Source organism: Liolophura sinensis, chromosome 1 (genome assembly GCF_032854445.1).
Source record: "Liolophura sinensis isolate JHLJ2023 chromosome 1, CUHK_Ljap_v2, whole genome shotgun sequence".
Lineage (NCBI taxonomy): Eukaryota > Metazoa > Mollusca > Polyplacophora > Chitonida > Chitonidae > Liolophura > Liolophura sinensis.
In genome coordinates this window covers 41,675,509-41,696,984 of record NC_088295.1, presented here as the reverse complement: position 1 = coordinate 41,696,984, position 21,476 = coordinate 41,675,509, and the positions used below count along the sequence as shown (strand labels likewise).

At 39.1% G+C, this 21,476-nt stretch overlaps 1 protein-coding gene and 1 pseudogene across 2 annotated transcripts; both read left to right on the top strand.

Annotated features, from left to right (window-relative positions):
• The first annotated feature begins 800 nt into the window (after nucleotides 1–800).
• On the top strand, nucleotides 801–12,341 carry LOC135473370 (uncharacterized). Of its 2 annotated transcripts, none has more exons than XM_064753223.1 (2): nucleotides 801–993; nucleotides 6,356–12,341. In XM_064753223.1, exon 2 carries the CDS (start codon nucleotides 6,905–6,907, stop codon nucleotides 8,894–8,896), a length of 1,992 nt encoding a protein of 663 aa, XP_064609293.1. In that variant the 5' UTR covers nucleotides 801–993; nucleotides 6,356–6,904; the 3' UTR covers nucleotides 8,897–12,341. The 2 variants fall into 2 exon arrangements, with proteins under 2 accessions (XP_064609293.1, XP_064609301.1); XM_064753231.1 differs by lacking the exon at nucleotides 801–993 and adding an exon at nucleotides 5,934–5,980.
• A 6,158-nt stretch (nucleotides 12,342–18,499) lies between these two features.
• LOC135482334 (uncharacterized) lies at nucleotides 18,500–20,668 on the top strand (annotated as a pseudogene).
• Nucleotides 20,669–21,476: the final 808 nt, after the last annotated feature.

Below are 21,476 nucleotides of genomic sequence, written 5' to 3'. Positions count from 1 at the left end.
ACGAGCTGATTTTTTTTGTCACGTGAAACGAATGTTACCGTATGCCTACGTTGCCTTTTTCTTTATTTGGTTTGACTGACTGGTGTTTTACGCCGTATTCAAGAATATTTCACTAATAAGACGGCGGCCAGCAGTACTGTGGAGGGAAACCAAGGTCTTTCTCTTAAGCACATGTAACTGATACCATTCTACTGTACTATATCTTGAAGAAATTGTCACAGTGCAACAGAAGGCAATACAGTTGTGTTGACGCTTTACATCATTTCTAGTCTCCAAATATCAGAGTAGTCCTGGTCCTCCTCGGAGTATTGCATCATTGTGCTCCGAGATAGGCCTCGTATTTGATTGATTTATTTATTTATTTGATTGGTGTTTTACGCCGTACTTAAGAATATTTCATTTTATACGAGGCTGCTGGTAGACATACGGCCGGAGAGGAAGCCAGCATGAGCTGGACATGAACTCACAGCGATCGCTTTGTTTCGTTTTTGAAGTGTTACTTCAAGGCATTTCACTGAACCCACCCATCAATTCTTGTACTGCCCGCGAAACGCTGGCCGAAAGCTTTCAGTATTGTTTTATAACAACAGCGACTTAACACATGTATCTGTGCATTATATCGTGTTTTTTTGTTTGTTTTTCTTGTTGTCATACACAATGTAGCGATAAAGCCTAGTTTTAAAAATAAATAGACCGATCGATGGATCATCATATAAAGTACACAAAGCGCAGGTTGAAAGCCATTACAAGTAAGTCTTATTACGCTACCCACCAGACTCTCAGTCATAAGGTGTAGTGAGAAGATTACGTAAGGAGTAATTTAACACCGTTATTTTCAGGTAAATTTTATACAAGATGAAGACAGTGGAACCGTGCAGAGGTGCTATATAAGTGCAAATGATTACGTGTGTATGTGTTTGAGCATGTATGCTGGGAAATTCTCGGGGTTGATGTTGACATCTCAAGTAAAGGCTGCAAAACGATGTATCGAGGGTAAGTGTCAGCGGCTATATTTGCGTTATCTTGGGGTTAACCAATGTTTCACTCTGGCTAAGCTGTACAAACGGTGGGAACTGTGCTTGCCTTCGGTAAAGTAGATACATAAGTAAAGTAAAGGTCTAGTACATCTGACTGGTGGAATAGGTGATAAAAGAAATTATAATTTTAATGATATTAATTAATTTTGGACAACACTTTCAGTGAAAGATATCTCTAAATATAAAGGGGGCCTCCGTGGCTCAGTCGGTTAGCGCACTAGCGTAGCGTAATGACCCAGGAGCTACTCACCAATGCGGTCGCTGTGAGTCCTATTCCAGCTTCCTCTCCGGCAATCTTGGGTTTTCACCGGGCTCTGCCCACTTTCCTCCCACCATAATTCTGGTCGCCGTCGTATAAGTGAAATATTCTTGAGTACGGCGTAAAACACAAATCAAATAAATCTAGATATAATGTATGTATTTGTATGTCATCATTGAACATTAAAATAGAGAAATAATTATGCAAAGGTTTTTAATTACTAGCCGGAATATTTATTTTCACCCAGTTTAGCTCCCCCAAAAGCTTGATTTTGTTTCTTTGAAATCCCTGTCTGATAATTGCATATTAAACAGCCTTTCAATACTAAAGGTTGGTGTATATGTAATCCTTAGTGAAATATACCGGCCCGGATAGCACAGTTGGTAGAGCGTCCGCTTCGGGACCGGTAGATCCAGGATCAATCCTTGGTCGAGTCACACCTAAGACTTTAAAAGAGGAAGTTGTAACATCCTCGCTTGGCGTTCAGCATGAAGGGGATAGTGCAACGACCGGTTGACCCGTATCAGTATAATGGCTGGGGCGGGGCGGCTTACTTGCCTTCGGTAAGTCGTCTCAGTGATGCAGCACTAAATAAAAGAGCGGTGGAAATCCGTCCTGCAACAAGGAGGCACATTACACGTGCATGCACCCTAATGATTCCTTCGTCGTCATATGACTGAAAAATTGTTGAGTACGACGTTAAACCCCAAGCACTTACTCACTCGCACCTTAGTGAAATAAGACAGTATTTGTAAACGGTGTGACAATTTTGACCAAGTCTTTTTAACTTCCGCGTTTTTATACACCCTCAGGAAAGCATCCTCTAAATCCTCAAAAATACTGTTATGCCTGTAGCTCATTTAATTTAAGAATAAGAATATTACCAAATAATTAAGTAACTTAATCGTGGCCTAAAATAAAGTAAATTTCCAGATTAAACTAAACATATTAAACTGGAGAGTATTAAGACAACTGCTAAACGGGTTGTACATCATACAACAAGGTACTTTCTAAACCGCAACAATAATGTCAAGTGGCCGTTTAAGCCATTGTCGTTCAGTTAGGATGGTTTAATTTAAAAATACAGAAAACCAGCTAAACACATATGTAACAAATTTTTTGTAGCCTGGTCCTTAAAATTCAGCTGTGTAATAAACGTCATAAAGTGTTACATAAACCGTAAAATACTTACCCATTACGACAACAGCACCATGTTTTTGTTTCAGGGTTTTGACATCTAACGTGTCAAAAGTTGCCAAAGTCTTTCCTTGTCTCCATTTCTGGTTAGGCCCCACTTATCGCCTACCTACTCTGTAGTGGTGTGGATAGCCGATCAGGATCATCGGAACTCTCAGGCTTGCCTGTCGACCCAGTCAGTATGAATTTGTCAGCCGCACGCTTACCCCACTTTGCATGAAGGACACTGTCCACTGCAGAACCCCGATTGATTTTCCATAAGCGACAACGATAACGTTATAAGTACTGTAACAAAACTACCTTCCTTTTCCAGCATGCGACAAAGCACCTTATTCGATCTCTCCAAGAATTTCGAACTTTCATACATAAAACTTACACATGCTCCAAGTTTTTGAGACAATTTTTATTATTTTCATACCCGGCAAGCACCTGTGCACTAAATATTGCTGGCTTTGAGCAAAACAAAACTACATCTTAAAATACATAGAAATATTCTTAGGCTGACGATTCCATCGGGGATGATGAGGTCACCTCTCGCGGTTTGTCTTATTATTTATTTATTTAGGACGCGACTGCAGCGCCACCTACCAAGCAATGTTATCTATATGATCGAGGTAAATTTAAGTCGGAATTATTCATTGAAGCCAGCGTTCGTATCGATCGAGGAATGCTTAGAATGAAGAGTAGCATGTTAAGGATTTCCACGTTATTTTGGGCGTGGGACATAATACAGCATCCAGTTACCACCAACAAGGCGCACCAGCAATATGGTGATTGTCAGGTATGTACAAATGGATTGGTTGATTTAACGAAGATTTTCTTGGTGACCTGACGCCATGTCCTTGGGTTGCTTTATCACTCCGTCAGCTCACCAGGCTCCCTGTGAGATAATACGCACCACACGGAACGGGCAGCACTTTTAAGGCTTGCATGTTACAATTTGGATTTGGAGTGTATAGGGAAACCAGTGAAACTATAACGTTGGGTTGCACGTGACGGAGTCCTTAATGTATCCCAGTTCATCAAACATTGTAAAATATGTTTGTGTATGTGACGAGTGTTCTAAAGGTTGTCACCATTTGGTAAATCTCTCTTGATTGTCCTGTACTCTTTGTGTTGGCGACGACATTAATTGAACGTACGGGAATTTTATGGGACGTGGGGGAGTGGGGGGGCTCACAATGTCGCTGCAACCATTACCGTCTTAGAGCTTGGCATATTAAATGAACAGTGAACAGCCACACAGAAAATTTAAATATTTCTGCTTTACCTTAGTATGCTTTTATGTGCGTTAGTACATTAAGCTCTGTACAAAGGCCATTTAACTGATTTTGAACAGTTTGACGTTTTGAACTTATTACAAGATATACACCTTTTCGGGCTCAAAGTTAAACCATTTATAGATCTCATGAAATGCATGAACTGCGACTCTTTTTGCTACAGACGTCACACCAAAGTTCGAGCAAATATAACCAAAGCTGTCCTGTTCAGCGATACCAGGGCTGTTAAAGAGCCCAGGTGCTGTAGCTATTAATAGCTCTCTATGATTGCATACAACTATTAACATAATGCGCACCAAATTTTCATGGAAGGGTAGACAGCCCAGATATAGGTAGGCTGCCACCATGTCAACCTGCTAGCTAGACATCTTCATTTTTAAAATTAATGTAACATGTCCCTGAACATAACCAGTTTTGAAACGCATTTACCATTCCTCGTAGAAAAAGTATTGCATTGAACTAACATGATGAGCCATAGCTGGTCTACCGCCGACTAATTTTCTACTTCACAGTAGCAGTAGTTCCCATTCACGTGGCCTTAAAAATGAAAAAAAACCCCACCCTCAATCGGGTTTTAAGTGGACTTTACACAATATATAACTGCGTATTTTTGTAACATACTTTAAAAAACAGCTGTGAGTTGACGTGACGTAACCCATGGCAAAGTTGTACAATTTTCATTGGGATTCAACGCCCTTTTAAAACTTCGTTGATCTGATAATCTTATAGAGCATACTAAATTCGAGCTAGTGATTCAGGAAATGAAGATCTCTAAAAGTTTTGGGCACACAACAGTGTGGCAGAAAAAAATAGGTTACACCGGGATATCATTTCTTTAGGGTTACCAGTAGTTGGAACATTTTTTAAAATCGCAGATCGAAAGTCTAACCAATATAGCTATCTTACAGTGGCGTAAGTGCGCGCTTAGGTGACTTGGGTGAGCTTTGCATAACTTTCAACTTTCTCAGCAGAAAGCGTTCATCCTTCCAAACCATTAGTGTGCACGTATATTACAAGTACTTTGAGAAGGTCCAAATGTAGTAGCTTGGCCTTTTAAGAATGTTAACGCTCTACAAGCCTTGTCCTTATCACTTTCGCTTTACAGTGCATATGTTTCCCTGTAACGTGACCTTCGAAAAAATTAAACCACATTCGAGTTCAGCAGACCAAACTCGTTTAATCGCATACTTGTAACTTCTTTAGACGACATGAGAAGCTATTCAAAAGTAGATCGTTGCGTTTTTATACTTTTCATTGGATTTCAATCCTGACAAATTATTTTTTTAGAAATCCTCAAAAGGTGGTTGCATAGCACAATGTTAAATTGCAAATTTTGCTGCTTTGTAATTGCCGCGACGGCAAACCAAATTTCAGCTTTATCTGTGCGTTGGTTCAGGACAAGAAGATTGTGACGTAACAATATGGTGGGAAAAGGAGACCCCACCGACGTATTATTGTTCACGGTAACATGTTATTGTTATAAATTGTTATTAATTGTTATAAAAAAAACACGTTCATAGAAAAGTCATAGAAATTGAAGCTCTTGCTAATGTGACCAACCCCTAAACACAAATGAAATAAATAATATACTCGTTGAATTGGCTCAGATTTTTTTCTTTTTGCCCAACATATGGAATCTGTGTACTTGAACATAGCTACCTTATAAACAAGCAGAAGAAGTGGTGATTTATATCCTCTGCCTAACAGTTTGTTAAATTCTGCTTTGCCGGGAGAAAAATGTTCAGTGTTTCTCTTCACCGCTTAAAACTACATTTATGTTGAAGAATAAATTAATAGTTTCTCAAAAATTTAACTGCCCCTATAAAGGTGCAGAAAATTTCTGTCACCAATGGATAACAAGAAGAACTGCGATAAGGAATTTATTGAAGGTGATACCCAAATGTGTTGCATCATCATGTACTATGACTGGATAGGCATATATAACGTCAACTGGCCCCTGTGCATTTTAATTATATCATACCATATCTCACTAACGGCAGCATTTTTTATCGATTACTTCTATTTGGTGAAGCCCTACAGCTTGAGCCTAACAAATTTGTGGGATAATAATATGACACGTGACGCTTGATAATTGATTCCACATATATTCCAATACGTTAGGGGCAGCTGTGTATGTATTATAGCATACAATGCCGCCAAAACATAACTGGTATATATTCCGTGACAGTCGTTACTTGTATATCTCAGTAAGTACTTTCATTGTCACAATGTTGTAAATTGAATAGGACTGTATAAAGTATATACCTTGACCGTAATACATTCATTTCACTAGGACTGAACTCAACACACAAAACCAGAGACACCGCCTTGAACCAAGGACTTCGGAAAGACAGTGACGAACTTTCCCACATCTGGCATGCAGATATGCATGCCATATTAGTTTAAGGCAAGTGTTCTTCAACGAACGCAAAATGCGCAACGGCCTCACGATCGTCGTCAACCACCCATTGTCACAAAAGGCCCCAAAAGCAGTGAGAGCGCCTTTTATTTTGTATCCGTTGCTCAAAAGTTGTACATGTATTTATTTGAATATATTGGAGACATTTGATCTTTGTTCACAGGTTTGTGGTGTTAACTATGCGAGGAGAAACACCCAAGAGAAACTGATCGAGACACAACACCATAATACGACTGCCGGAATCGCCTATCGTAACTGAGTACCCATCTTCGTGTGTCAACAAGTGCAAGTGATATTTGGGTTACAGTAAGCCGGACGTTCAATCCGCTTTCCTTTCGTAAGCAGAAACCACACAATATTGCTTTCAGTGATGAACCTATTATATTAAATGCAGCGATACCGTGATCAGCACTGTACCAAGGCAATACAGGCTTGGAGGTACATCCAGTACATTCATGGTTGGGGCTGTATCTCGTGTAAACAGGATATAACGTAATCTAGTGCTACCGGAATACATCGTCATCACGTCCTTCCCCCACCAGATTTATACATTTTCGGTATTCGTAATGAATATCACAAGTGTATAGGTATGAAATACAGTGTTGTAGCGTATATATAGTGTCTTTGGATACTATCCCGAAAGTCGTATCCACGGATTGTGTCCAAAAATAATCGGAGATACAAACATCCGTTTTATCCCACGCACACGAAGATGTCTTTACAAGCATTGATGTGTCGCAGACACCAAAAATACCGCAGATATTTTATACTGGCCGTCTGTGGTGTTTTACTATATATTTTGTTGTCTTCAGGCCAGTCAACGTTTTCCGATATCGTAAGACGCAAAACATTCGAACTTCGTCAGCAGAGTGATATAAATGCATTTAACAGCTTACATAACCACCATCGGTTCCTACAATCGGATCAAGTGTGCGTTCATCCTGCGCTAGAAATTAATCACCTTTCTATTCGACACTTTTTTGAGGATAGAAAACCGGTGGAATGTTCCAAAGACAAAAATTGGGTTTACGTTCACAATGGAACATTTCGCATCAACAAGGATTCAGAAAAACTACATGGTAAGGTGGAGTGTGAATATGTGCCTTTGTTCAGGGAAACCGATTACCGCACAACCGAAGGTAAGCACATCATGCCAATGCCAGATGGAGCACCACTGGAAACCGACTTTTTCAAAGTCAGTTGTGTTGCTAAGGATAACAGCACATATGTCAACATTCATGCGGGAATTGCTTATAATGCTACTGTGCATGCGCGTTCTCCTGAGATTCCGTTTCCAGCGAGTGCTATGGGATATAATGTGCTGATGATTGGTTTTGACTCTGTGTCTAGAATGACTTGGTTGAGAAAACTTCCCAAAACGCATGCGTACATAACCAAAGAGCTAAATGGAATTCTGCTGGAGGGTTACAATATCGTTGGCGACGGAACACCTCAGGCTCTGTTACCAATACTGACAGGACAAACGGAGGAAGAGCTTCCCGAGGCCAGAAGATCTAAGGCTGGGGCCAAACCTGTCGACAATCACCCTTGGATTTGGAAAGAATTTCAAAAACTTGGATATGTTACACAGTGGGCAGAAGATGAAACGGACATAGCTACATTTACGTACAGAATGTTGGGGTTTAAGGATCAACCAGTGGATCATTATATGAGGCCATTTTACATTGTTGCCGAAGGTATGTACCGGAAGTTTGAGCGGTTCTGTTTAGGATCTGCTCCTAGACACACGGTCTACTTAAATTGGGTAAAAGACACTTTCCGTATGTATACGAAGAAGAGAAAATTCATGTTTGGGTTTATTAGTGAGTATAGCCATTCTGATAACAACAACCTAGGGCTTATGGATTCGGATGTAAATGACTTTTTGCACTTCCTCCAAGATGGCGGTCATCTGGATCACACGATTCTGATCATGTTTGGTGATCATGGAGCCAGATTTGATAAGATAAGAGAAACCGTTCAGGGGAAACTTGAGGAGAGAATGCCTTATTTTGTTTTCCGATTTCCTCCAGAATTCGAAAAAAGGTATTCAACAGCTTTGAAAAACTTTCGCACTAATTCTCTCAGGCTTTCGACTCCGTTCGATATTCATGAGACATTTAAAGACATTTTGGATTTCAGAAATATAGAAAAGGGCAACATTTCTCACAGAGGAATAAGTCTTTTTAGTGAAATTCCCAAAGAAAGAAGTTGTGGAATGGCAGGTATAGAGCCACATTGGTGTGCATGTTTAAGCTGGGAGACTGTCAAATATAACGATACAGATGGAAAAGGTGCGGTTACTGCGACAGTTAAATTTATTAACTCTATTATAGAGCCTTTTAAAGACAAATGTCTTCATTTAACACTTCTGAACATCACCCGAATAGTTAAATATGTGACAAACAATGATATGCTTAAGTTTAAGAAAAGTAAAGATGTCGACGGAAGAGTAGCCGATTTATCAGGAAAAGTTTTGCCTACAGAAACTTTATACCAAGTGACCTTCAAAACTACACCTGGCAACGGTCACTTTGAAGCTACAGTCCGACAAAACGCAGAGAAAACCAACTACGCTATTAGTGAGCATGAAATCAGTCGGATCAATAAGTACGGCACTGATCCTGTTTGTATTATGGAAACTCGTCCACTTATACGTCCATACTGTTATTGTAAGTCCAAATTAACCAATAACGGTGAATGATCTTGGTAATGCATGATACGGCAATTTACTTTCTTGTTCCGCGCTTGTTCAATAGCACATCGTCAGTTAATACCATATAAAGGTTGACATCACGTGGTAAAGTGAAAGTTTTGAGAGACGGCTGTAATCCTTCTCTGCTATGATCGTGACAGGCGCATTATAACAATCCGAAATGGGCACGATAATGTTGGAATCAATCTATCGTGCTGTGTCCAATTGTTCTTTTATCCCATGTCGGATCATGAAACCATCCGAAAGGAAGTATGGAATTCAAAGAAACACAGTTTACTTTTCAAGCAAGTAATATTGATTGTTAATCTGACATATTTCGCCATCATTATTTATTGTGAAAGACAAAGAGGAAAAAAGAGTAAATTCAGCAATGCTAGAATGGCCACTGAAAAATGTATCTGAAAACATCAACTTAGTTTGAGTTCCAAGTCCACGGTAGCCATTGTAGTTGAAATGTGACAAGGACAACGATTTGTTATGGTCAAGACATTTCTTTTGTACGAGTTAAGAAAAAAGAACAACGATACAAAGTAATCATTAATACATTTCTTTCGTAGCTGAATGTAAAAACAGGAAATGCGTGAGGCGGCGTGATTGGCTATAAATGTCGTTAATGTTCTTTATTTAAAGGATACGTAATTATTGCTCTATCATATAGAATTTTAGAAATGTTTGGTTTGGTTTTAATTTGTTCATATCCTTTGGCGATGGATGATATGAAAATCGCATCACGAGATTCTTAAATTTTATATCATGGAACACGAATGTTATATTTTGTTTATCTCTTCATTGTTAAATGTATCATATCCGTGCGTAACCTTCTTCAAAGTTCAACTCTTTGGCATTAAACTGAAGGGTTTCACTGGCGGTCATTTTAGGTCCAGGCTTTTTTTATACGTCAATATCTCGTCCATATCAGTGCTATAGTTGCGTATAAATCTTTATCTTTACAAGAAGAAAACAAAAACTTTTGGAATACGGTAGTTTTTTTTTATTCCCCTGCGAAATCGGTGTGTCTCTCCATTTTATCCCGTCAACGCGAAACGTGAACGTGGAACTTTGTGCTTTCACGGCATGCATAATGGTAAATGTGCATAATTTCTTTTGGTTCCATTCCATGAATTATTGTCCAAATTGGCGCCACTCGAAGATAGAGTTCTAAGCCATGTGAACATAAGCCCTCCTACAGTTATCAACAGACATTTAGAAAACTTGGCAAGTGTTTTGTGGACAACATGTGAGTGAGGTTTCTTGGTTCTAAGCAGTATTGAATGAAACCGCTAACATAATAACGCGCTCGGTACGGGGGTTGTTTTACAGATGATGATGATGAAGTAGTTTTTATGGCGATAGTGCAAACGTTTAGTAAATACTTTTAGTTATGAACCGTTCTGGCGTTTTTCTTCAACTCCTATCAATGCGGTCACATACATAAGCTTACAAAATGTGTAGTCAGGTTAATACTTGACTCCACAGGATTGTCAACTCTGGCATTTAACTGCAGCGCAGGTATTGGTCATGCGATGTATATGTAGCGAATGAGCAGAATGTGGTCAGATATCGATTTCACATATATACGTTACCTCGGGCCTTTCAGCGTAGAAAAAAGTTTCAGCTTCGAAATACACAGGACAATTGCACTCGCAGAGTAATCTCCCTTTTCGAGACTGGCTAATACTCCCATGGGAGTCGCAATGTTGGACGCCAGCTTTCGCAAATATTTGTTACTTTGCCATGTGATTTAACGCTGGTTCTACTTCAAATGTACTAGCTACATGATCAATGTGTTCGACATTTTACTTTGATAAATTTGATAACCATTTGGTATGAATAACCTTTGTTTATATTTTTTAGATGTACTTAAGTATCTTTCAATCGATGCAAGTCACTGTTTACCTTTCGGAAACTTTATTAGTATTTTATTTATATTCGCATGTTCCCAGCAGCTATATGCCACATTAATTGCGCTCATGTTAAGGAAGAATACAAGTGTAATAGAAGTTTAATTCCATAAAAAATTGAATAACAAAAAAGGAAACGAAGGACACAAATAATTGGATATCTCTTGTATTGTTTCAGGTATAATTTTTCTAGTGGCCGTATTATAAGTTTATTGTAAGTGGTAGTTGTGTTTTTTACTTTACATTCTATACTTCAACCATTGTCATGAACACCTAGGAAAGAATATTGAATGAATTAGAGATGTGAAGAGCCATAATTTATGAGTTATATTTGACTGTCGTGGCTGCTTTGGTTTAACCTGATCTCGCCAAGCGTTTTCTCTGTAACAAGTTTGAGTAGTATGAAAGGATACCTTGGATGTATTTTATCGCCACTGAGTAACAGTGCACGTGTATGTTGTGAGTATTGTATTATTAATGAGGACTGGTGTCATATTGCAAATGTCTTACATGTTAAACCTGTTTTGTATCCTTTTGAGATCTCTGTACCGCTGCCTGCTGAATTGTTGAAAACATTGCTTTACTTCGGTCGAATTGTATACACTGCCAATAATTTGGAAATAGAAAAGTGCTAACGGCTTCATCATGTCTTTTTGTATTATACTTTAAGTGCCATAGCCAACGAGTCTCTCTCTATACTGCAGCCGGTTAAATTCTTGTAAATATTCCTTCGCTCAATACGGTAAAATTGTATATATTGTGAATACTCTGTGGGCGGAAAAGTGCTAACGGCTTAATTATGAGCTTTCTGTATATGTTACTTTAAGTGCCATAGTCTCTTCTAGAGTAGCGGAAGAAAGTGCTAGTACATTTTAATGACAAGGTTAATCAAACCAATTTGGGATATTATACTTTGCTGTGTAGTCTCTGTGAGATATATTTAGTCAGACAGCGAATTTGAGGATTATGTAAAAAACGTTTCTACTTTTTTTTAAAAAGATTTCTGTGGTTTTTTGTTTGTTTTGCTTTTATATTTTTTACTGAAATCACTCTAAAATGGTGTTGGAAACGTGGGTCAATGTATATGATAGCATTTATACTCTCTCTATACCACAGCCGGTTGAATTCTTGTGAACATTCCTACGCTCAATACGGTAAAATTGTATATACTGTGAATACTCAGTGGGTGGAAAAGTGCTAACGGCTTAATTATGAGCTTTCTGTATATGTTACTTTAAGTGCCATAGTCTCTTCTAGAGTAGCGGAAGAAAGTGCTAGTACATTTTAATGACAAGATTAATCAAACCAATTTGGGTAATTTGGTTATGTAAAAAAACATTTCTACTTTTTTATGTTTCTGTGGTTTCTCTTTTGATTTGCTTTTTTATTTTTAGTGAAATCACTCTAAAATGGTGTCGGAAGCGTGGGTCAGAGCATATGATAGCATTCATACTTGATACACTATAGGTAATTTTGTACCAAGTAAAGCTTTCCAAGAAAGTTTCCTTTGACTTTATTTTTCAAAATAAAAATTTCCGATGAAAAATAGCCAAGGCTTCCTGTTGTTCCTCGTGCTATTATAACAAAATATTTCAGTATTAAGTCTTACGTTGGTAGGTGAAAAACCTGCAGTATTCACTGCATTGTAAACACGGTAACACATTTACAGTGTATACCCTGGGGACTTTTCGGAGTGTTGTTATTTGGCCATACGTTTACCAGTCCCCTCTCAATGTCTTCAGAGGTAAGTCTTCACTGAAAATACTATAATTATAGATAGGCAGACAGATATAATATTATTGGCGTTCTATTCATTGGAATGATTCACGCCAAAGCAATACAACAGCATCAATTACAGATCATGGCAAAACACACAAAATGTAGGCACAGAAAAAACAGTTTATAACAACAGCACACAAACGGAAATGGGTTAAACCAGAAACATGCAAAGTGGAGTTCTGATCATGCAAAGAAATAATAAAAAAATCTAAACAAGATTACAGCTCATGACAAGTAAAGAAAAATTTAAAACCTATGGCAACTGACAATGTAGTTTCCAACCGTTTGAAACACTTTTTGTACGTTTCATACAGGCTTAAGCACAGAGTCCATACCCCAATGGAATCTGTGCCCAATCCATACCTCTTATGAACATTTAAAGTGCTATCATATTCCCAAGTGTTAAAAACATATGATGCTGAGTCTTTAAGAGATGCCTTCAACACAAGAGAACATTTGAGAGTGCGCATGTATCTCCTAAGATCCAATGGCCACTTATAATATAGCACTTGTAAAACATGAAGATGTGTGGTCTTAAGCGCCCTGTACAAATCCTGAGAGGAGCACACTGAACAGCATCCAATTTAGATTTAAGAGAAAATGAAGCAGAGTCAAAAGCTTCACAACGCGATCTTATCAGCGCTCTATACAAGATTAGAAAACAGGATTTATCCGCCCCCAGTATTTCCCAGATATAGCCCGCTAAGGGATATAAGGTTAAGAACCTTCTGACATTTTGTAACAATCATTTCAATATGTTTTGACCATGTAAGTCTTTTCTCAGATACAACGCCGAGATATTTGAATGATAAAGAGACATTAATGGCACTGTTCCCCATAAGAAGTGGTACCCGTAACTTAACCCGCCTTCTGGTAAACAAGACTTCTTCGGACTTAGCTGGGGAGAAGCGAAATCCGCACAGTTTGTTCCATCTGGTAATTTCATTCAAGGCCTGCTGTATGTTCTTAGCACTGAACCCAATAGCTTTATCGTCAGCAAAAAGGGAACAATTTATGTTCGGGTTGAGGACCGATGGTAAATCGTTGATGGCTATATTGAACAGTGTTGGGGATAAAACGCTTCCTTGTAGGTACCACTGTTAACATAAACTGGCCGTGAAAAGTCGCTACCAACGCGAACCTGCATTGTGCGGTGAGAGAGAAAGTCCTTCACCCAACCAAGCATCCTACCTCCAATACCCGTTCACTTCATCTTAATTAACAGTCCACGCCTCCACAACATATCTTCGATATCGAGGAAGGCTACCGGGTTACATTCTTTACTCGCAAGTGACCTCTTAATGGATGTTTAAAGGGAGACAACATGGTCTGTAGTACTTCTAACTTTTCTTGACTTAGTCATTTTTTCCATGATCTTACAGAGCGCTGATGTGAGAGCAATGGATATGATGAAGCTAGAAATGGATCTTTGCCAGGCTTTCGCATTAGGATGACAACAGCTTTTTTCCATGAAACCGGAACATTCATATTTGCCCATATGGTGTTAAAAAACAAAAGTAACACATTTAGACTGCTTTCGGGGAGGTGCTTAACCACAGAGTAACTGATCCCATCTCCCCTGGGGAAGAGTCCTTTGTGCCACTAAATGCCTGCTTAAGTACCATCAGAGAAAAATCTTCATTAATGGACATATCGTCAAACATTATGTTATTAAAACTCTCTTCCACCTGTTTCTTATGAGTACTGAATGCTATATTTACTACAGCTGGAGACAAACGAGAAGCTGTCAGCTAGCACATTACACTTATCTACATTCGTAACGTGTAAAACACCATTAGTCACAATACTTGGCACACACACACACATTTCTTCTTCCCGTTTATGGCTCTTACCTGCTTCCATACATTCTTAATAGGTGTGTTACGATTTATGTTGGAACAGAACCTACGCCAGTGCTCCATTTGTGCCCTTTTTATAATACTCTGAGCCTGGGCTTTAGTCCTCGTAAACACAATGATATCCTTATAAAACCTTGTATGCTGTGCTCTATTTTTAGCTTTTTTCCTCTCCTTGATAACTTGTGAACATTCCTCTGTCCACCAGGGAATGTTCCCAGAAGTTTTTGGAACAACCTCACTAGCTGCTGCATTTAAAGCACTAATAATGTTGTCTGTAAACTTATTCACATCACTGTCATACAAGTCCTGATTGAAGTACAAATCACAAGCTTTGCTATACTTGGCCCGGCCTGCTTTTCTTAAGATCCACCTTGGCAATGAGCCAATGTCGTTGGAGTGAGGATGAAAGCCTAAAGATACTGATACTGGATAATGGTCACTTCGACATGGAGATTGAGTGAGTGCTTGGGGTTTAACGTCGTACTCAACAACTTTTCAGTCATATGACGGCGAAGGAATCATTAGGGTGCATGTACGTGTAATGTGCCTCCTTTTTGCAGGACGGATTTCCATCGCTCTTTTATTTAGTGCTGCTTCACTGAGACGACTTACCGAAGGCAAGTAAGCCGCCCCGCCCGAGCCATTATACTGATACGGGTCAACCAGTCGTTGCACTATCCCCTTCGGAGCACAGTGATCCAGTAAGATCTTAAAATCATTGTAGTTTAGCTTCTTACATGGGTTATTTGAGTTTACAACATTCACCGACCTGTTACTGTCTATAGCTATCTGGAAGAACTGATACTCAGTAACCTTAAATGGGGGTAACTGTACTTCAGTAAATGAAAGGCCATTCTTGATAAATATAGCAAGTCCACCTCTGCTCCCACACAACCTGTCTTCTCTAATGACAGCATATCCAGGAAAAGTAATATCATACTGAGGCTTCAAAAATGTTTCCTGCAAACAAACTATGTCTGGTTTTGGATCAAGATTGGAAAGGGAAAATTTAAATTCCTGACCATGGGCATACAAGGACTGGATATTTTGTTGCAAGATGTTGAAGGACATTATAGTAAGTATACAACCCAAGATTCCACACAAGTATACATATTGGAACTTATCCATTATTTATGCGCTAAGTTTCTCTGCTGCATTTTTTCCCCACAATTCCTTAATATCAACGACAGAACTACCAAGATGGCGCTCTGCACATTCAGCAATATGGTCAATTACTTCTTTTTCCCCCTTTTGACACTCTGATATAATGAGACAGTATCTCTGTGAACAGAGTAAAAACATTTATTAGGATTATTTTTCATTGTTAGGACAATCTTTGTACTCGTGCCTTTCACTGCATCGAGGGCACCTCAGATTACCACGGCATTCGGAAACTACATGATGAAAACGTTGGCAACGGAAGCATCGAATAACAGGGGGAATATATTGTTTAACCTGGAATATCTCAAGATCCAAGGCCACCTCATCACTGACATTAACATCATCAAAATATAGCCTCATGCATGACGTGGCGATTTTCTCCCTGCCTTTCGTCATGCGTTCAGCTTTTACATACTTAAAACTTTTCATTGCCCCCATGTCTTCACTCTCAGTAACCTCCTCCCCAATACCATATATTACACCTCTGGACAAAGCTTTTGTCTAAACCCTGCACACAACATCTCGCCCCATTGTAGAATCTACCTTTAGCAATTTCTTCACTTGACTCTGACTGTTACACGTGATGAGTAAGTCTCGACTGTAGCTTCTTCACAACTTTCACAACACCCACTACCTGCTGGAGTGCAGTGCCAAACTTAAATGGGCTTAAGCTGGCTACCCACTGCAGACATAACTACGTTACAAGATTTTACCTGTCTCTCCTGTGTGGCGCCTGACGCTTTTGCCTTCTTCCCTTGGTATCTGATAGATCGCCCTCTGCTGCGCTTTCCACGAGTCACTGTTGACTGTTCTTCCTCCGCCATGCTTATAGACTACGTGATAAAAAGTAGAAGTATAGGACACTATTTTACGTGCACTGATAGGAGACATACATATATACAAAGTAACAGTATAACACTGTAATGCACAAAGAGAATACAAACACACAATTCTATCGACGAAAGTTAACACCAGGTTGCTGAAAAGTAAACTCAAATACCAAACAAAATTGTTCAACCGAGCCGAAAATTCTATGAGCAGAAAAATACAGAAAATTAACGGAGCTATCACAACCTAATAAATGTACCATACAGGTCAGAAGTACATCACATTCCTCGAGAACCGCACGAAATTTTCGTGCTGTCCAAAAGCTAAACACGTGCGTCTGTTTGGCATCATTGTGACATGCGCAATTTATAAAGTCTTTGAGGGCACGATGATGACTCTCTCCATCTTCCGTTATGTACTGTATCGAAGGCGTTTGTTCTCTTATACCCTGTGAAAGACCATTAAGCTGTCAGAAAGGAAAGAGGTAATTCAATGCACATGTAATGGTTCACAACATCCTCTAAAGGTACACACAAAATGGTTTACTCCACAAGCTATTTTAGGTTCTTTCTTTTTGTATTTTATGTTTCAATAGCTTGTTCCGAATGAAAGATTCATCAGTCATCTGTACATCATCAATTTGAAATAGCCTCTAACCCAGAAAACTCAACACTGTTAATAAAGGATCATACAGTTTGTGCTAACTTACTCGGTGGCGCCCTACCCAGTCACATATTATACTTAAACGTGTTTACAATTTCAAATATGGCAGTGTCAGTAACACGATTTACAGTTAAGTCCATGGCAGTTTAGGTAACTGGTGTCGTCCTCCGTCTGACAAAGCCCAGGGGAAACCCATGACCATTCACAGGTTGCCGCAAGACCTTCTCACATCCTATCGGAGAGGGAACGATCATGAAGTGGATTTTAACTAGCAGCCACCGCGTTTATGATAGTCTCCTGGGTCATTCATTGTATATTGGTCATAATACCACGAACAAGTTTTGTATTCTCTCCAGCAAAAATCCCTTTTTTGGTCGTCATTTATCATAAGAAAAATTTTGCTTTATAATGAATGCAATTACATTTATTTGCTACTTTTGATGCTTAACAGTGTTCATATCAGTTTAGGCTAATATCCTGCTTTGGCTAAATTCCTCTGGGACAATACTCACCGGAGTGGTTTAACTGATCACCAGATTTATTGTTCTTAACCTGAATTGTCCTATGATAAACATAATGTACAGTTATTGGCTATATATATGGCTACATATTGGCTAGGGAACTAAACGTGTAGTTAATCGTGAAGCAGTATAAAATACCTGCTTAACCTTAACTATTGTTTGATAAATATTGTGAGAGCACAGCATTTTGAGTAATTCTAGGCTAGTGACGTCTAATAATTTGTAGGTAACAGCAATGTATTTTTCCCCTTATACTGCTTTCCATGTTTTTTTTTAATGCCGGAGAGGGCGTGTACTATGTTTGGGGAAATAGATACCCGGATTTAACCAACATTAAATGACAAGATGACACGCATCTAGTACTGGGATCATATTAATTTCTAACATAATTCAACATAATGTGTCAGTTAGCTGGCACCCGAATTTATGGACATTCCAACAACTGAGCGTAACCAAACCCCCTACCCCCCTCTTCCTCTTTGGATTGCCTACCGGCTGGTTGCATTCCTTTCCCACGATTCAGGGCTGCTAAGGATTGTCGTCTGCGTTTAACCCTGGTTCAGGGGAGTATAGGCATTCTTGTTTATTGTATCATCATGTTCGTTATGAACAGTTGCTTTTAAGGCACGATTTTGTGAGATACCTATATTTGTATTCGACCTGGAAATGTTTCATGAGCTACCAGTTTGAAGTATAGAACTGGGATCTAAACGAGAATACAGACACCAACCGTCAACCAGTATAGACGATTCAGGTCAATAATCGCTGGGCCAATTCCCAAAACGACCTTCAACACAAACCACCACAGAACTAAAAAGTATATAAAGTACGACAGTTGAACGGAATCGTGGAAAGAGAAGCAGTCAACAGTTTCCAATAATGATTAAAAAGGCGCAAAGTATGCTCAAGGCGAATGAGCGAAATCAGTATTCAAATCGTGTACCATGCAAGTATACAGGTTGTTGATAACAAAATATGTATCTCAGTTGCGCTTTGATTGCAATTGTCCATATATCCAACCATCGTCACGTTTGGTGTGAGCTGTGCGAGGAATGCCGTTCCAGTGATACTGGCCGGTGTGCCTCACCAGGCAATCACTGTCGGTGTTAACTCATAAATGAGCTACCCATCTTAACATACCAGGCAGCTTCAGGGATATTCGAGCATCTGAGAGCCGTATCTTCATTCTGCTTCTTCAGGATCGTGTCCGTGCCTTTCGTAAGCACTGGGCATATGGTCCATGGATGATTCTCCAAGATCACATCCAGTGATACACGTCCGGGAATGTAAATCCGATGAATGCATGCGCAGCTCTGTAACATCATACATACCCACGGAAATTCATACATCTGCCTTCGTGATAAATAACATATCATCAGTGCTGAGCGAGCAGCAGTACGTACTTGCAAAATAACACTACCATGTTGTATTAAATTATAACTCGAGACTGTCCTGAACATCCTAGTTTGGGCCAAACTTAACAAGCAGATTTTAACAAGTCTATACGAAAAACGTTACTTCACGGGAGATAGCAGAGGTTTCGGTTAATCTTTGATCTGAAACAATTTAAATATGTTTTTACAAGCGATGATCCGTCACAAAAACCAAAAAATACAGAAAATGCTTTTACTAGTAGTTTGTGCTATCCTGCTGTATATTTAATCGACTTCAGTTCATTTACCAGTGTCTCCCAAGACCTTATTTGAATCTCACAGGCAAAGTCACAATGTACCATTAGTAAACGACTCATACAACCAGCGCCTTCAAGCCGATCAAGTGTTCATCCTAAGCCACAGCTTAATCACCCATCTATTCGACACATTTCTGAGGACTGAAACCGGGTGGAACATTCCGCATAAACAAGGATTCAGAAAGACAACGTGGCGAGGTGTTGCGTGAATATGTGCCTTTGTTTAGGAAAACCGATACTCGAACAGTAGAAGGTATGCCAATCAAACCAGTGCCATACGAGGCACAATTAGTAACAGATTTCTAGAAGATTAATTGTGTTGCTAAGAACAACAGCACATATTTCAACATTACTGCAGGAATTGCTTATAATACTACTGTCCATGAGCGTTCTCCTGAGATTCCGTTCCCGACTAGTGTTATGGGAAATAATGTGCTGATGATTGGTTTTGACTTATGTCTAGAATGACTTAGTTCAGAAAATTTCCCAAAATGCATGGCTAAAAACAATTCTGTTCGAAGGTTACAATATCGTTGGTGACGGAACACCTCAGGCTCTGTTACCAATATTGACGGGGAAAAGTGAGCAATAACTTCCCGAGGCGAGGAAATCCAAAGCTGGGGGCCAAACCTGTCCACAGTTACCTTTGGATTTGGAAAGAATTTCAAAAACTTGGATATGTTACACAGTGGGCAGAAGATGAAACGGATATAGCTACATTTACATACCGAATGTTGGGGTTTAAGGATCAACCAGTGGATCATTATATGAGGCCATTTTACATTGTTGTCGAAAGTATGTAAAAGACTCTTTCCGTATGTACACAAAGAAGAGGAAATTCATGTTTGGGTTTATTAGAGAGTATAGTCATTCTGATAACAACAACATAGGGCTTATGGATTCGGATGTGAATGCCTTTTTGCACTTCCTCCAAGTTATCGGTCATCTGGATCACACGGTTTTAATCACTGAGCCAGATTTCATAAGTTAGGGAGACTGTGCAGGGGAAAAGTGAGGACAGAATGCCTTACTTTGTTTTCCGATTTCCTCCAGAATAAGAAAAAAAGTATTCAACAGCTTTGAAAATCTTTCGCACTAATTCTCTCAGGCTTTCGACTCCGTTCGATATTCATGAGACATTTAAAGACATTTTGGATTTCAGAAACATAGAAAAGGGCAACATTTCTCACAGAGGAATAAGTCTTTTTAGTGAAATTCCCAAAGAAAGAATTCGTAAACATGGTTTACATGGGAGGGCGTCAAAGAAGACGATGCTGATTGTTACAACCCAAACTGTCTGTATTTTAAAAAGATGGCTTGTTCGAAATACACGACAGTTTAGCCGCACAAAGAAGTAACCAAAACCAGCAGATTTTATTTTTCAACAATTTATTAAGTTTAACAAGAACAAGACTGATACAAATACTAAAGTACTTAAGTTTAACAAGAAAGGATAGCAATATCTATACAAATACTGAAGTACTTACATGTACAACGGTGTCAAGTCCAAACGGACGCATATATTCCACAATATATACCACACAGGCATAAATGCACAGAGTCAATATTCATAAGAGGGAAAATCCACAGTATAACTGAGTGTATAACGAAATATACACACAAATCCACAGACAGGGTCCGTGTACTAATAAGCACTGTATACACAAGTGCACAAATTAAATATACAAGTCCAGGCTGAAAAAGTGCTCGGTGGAGAAATGATATAACAAAGCCAGAGGCTATAAAGACACCAAAATTCAGCACAAAAGGCCTACTAACGTAACACACAGCGAAAGCATCCAAAACTCTCAATAATTCTCCTTTCTCCTCCTTTGACCTGCTTTCATAGGTCTTATATAGACTGGTGGAATTTTCTAGAATAAGGAAATTCTTGAACACTTGTTGTAAACAAACAGGCCCCGAACTGAGCGTATTCTGGAACATTCTAAGGCAGAGGCAGACAGCAGACCCTGAACTCAGCATATGTAAACAGTGGCAAGCTAAATTTAGAAACTAACGGCAGTTGTTCACATAACACACCCACCCTTCAAGAAAAAAAGTTTTCCCAACTTTTTTTTCTACTTACAATATGTGTTAAACAATAATATATACAACATTGTAAAACCATATGCTATTAAACATTTTATACACAACTTATACACGAGA

What these genes read in the sequence shown, in the direction of transcription:
- LOC135473370 (XM_064753223.1), top strand. Translation starts at nt 6,905, where the DNA reads ATGTCTTTACAAGCATTGATGTGTCGCAGACACCAAAAATACCGCAGA.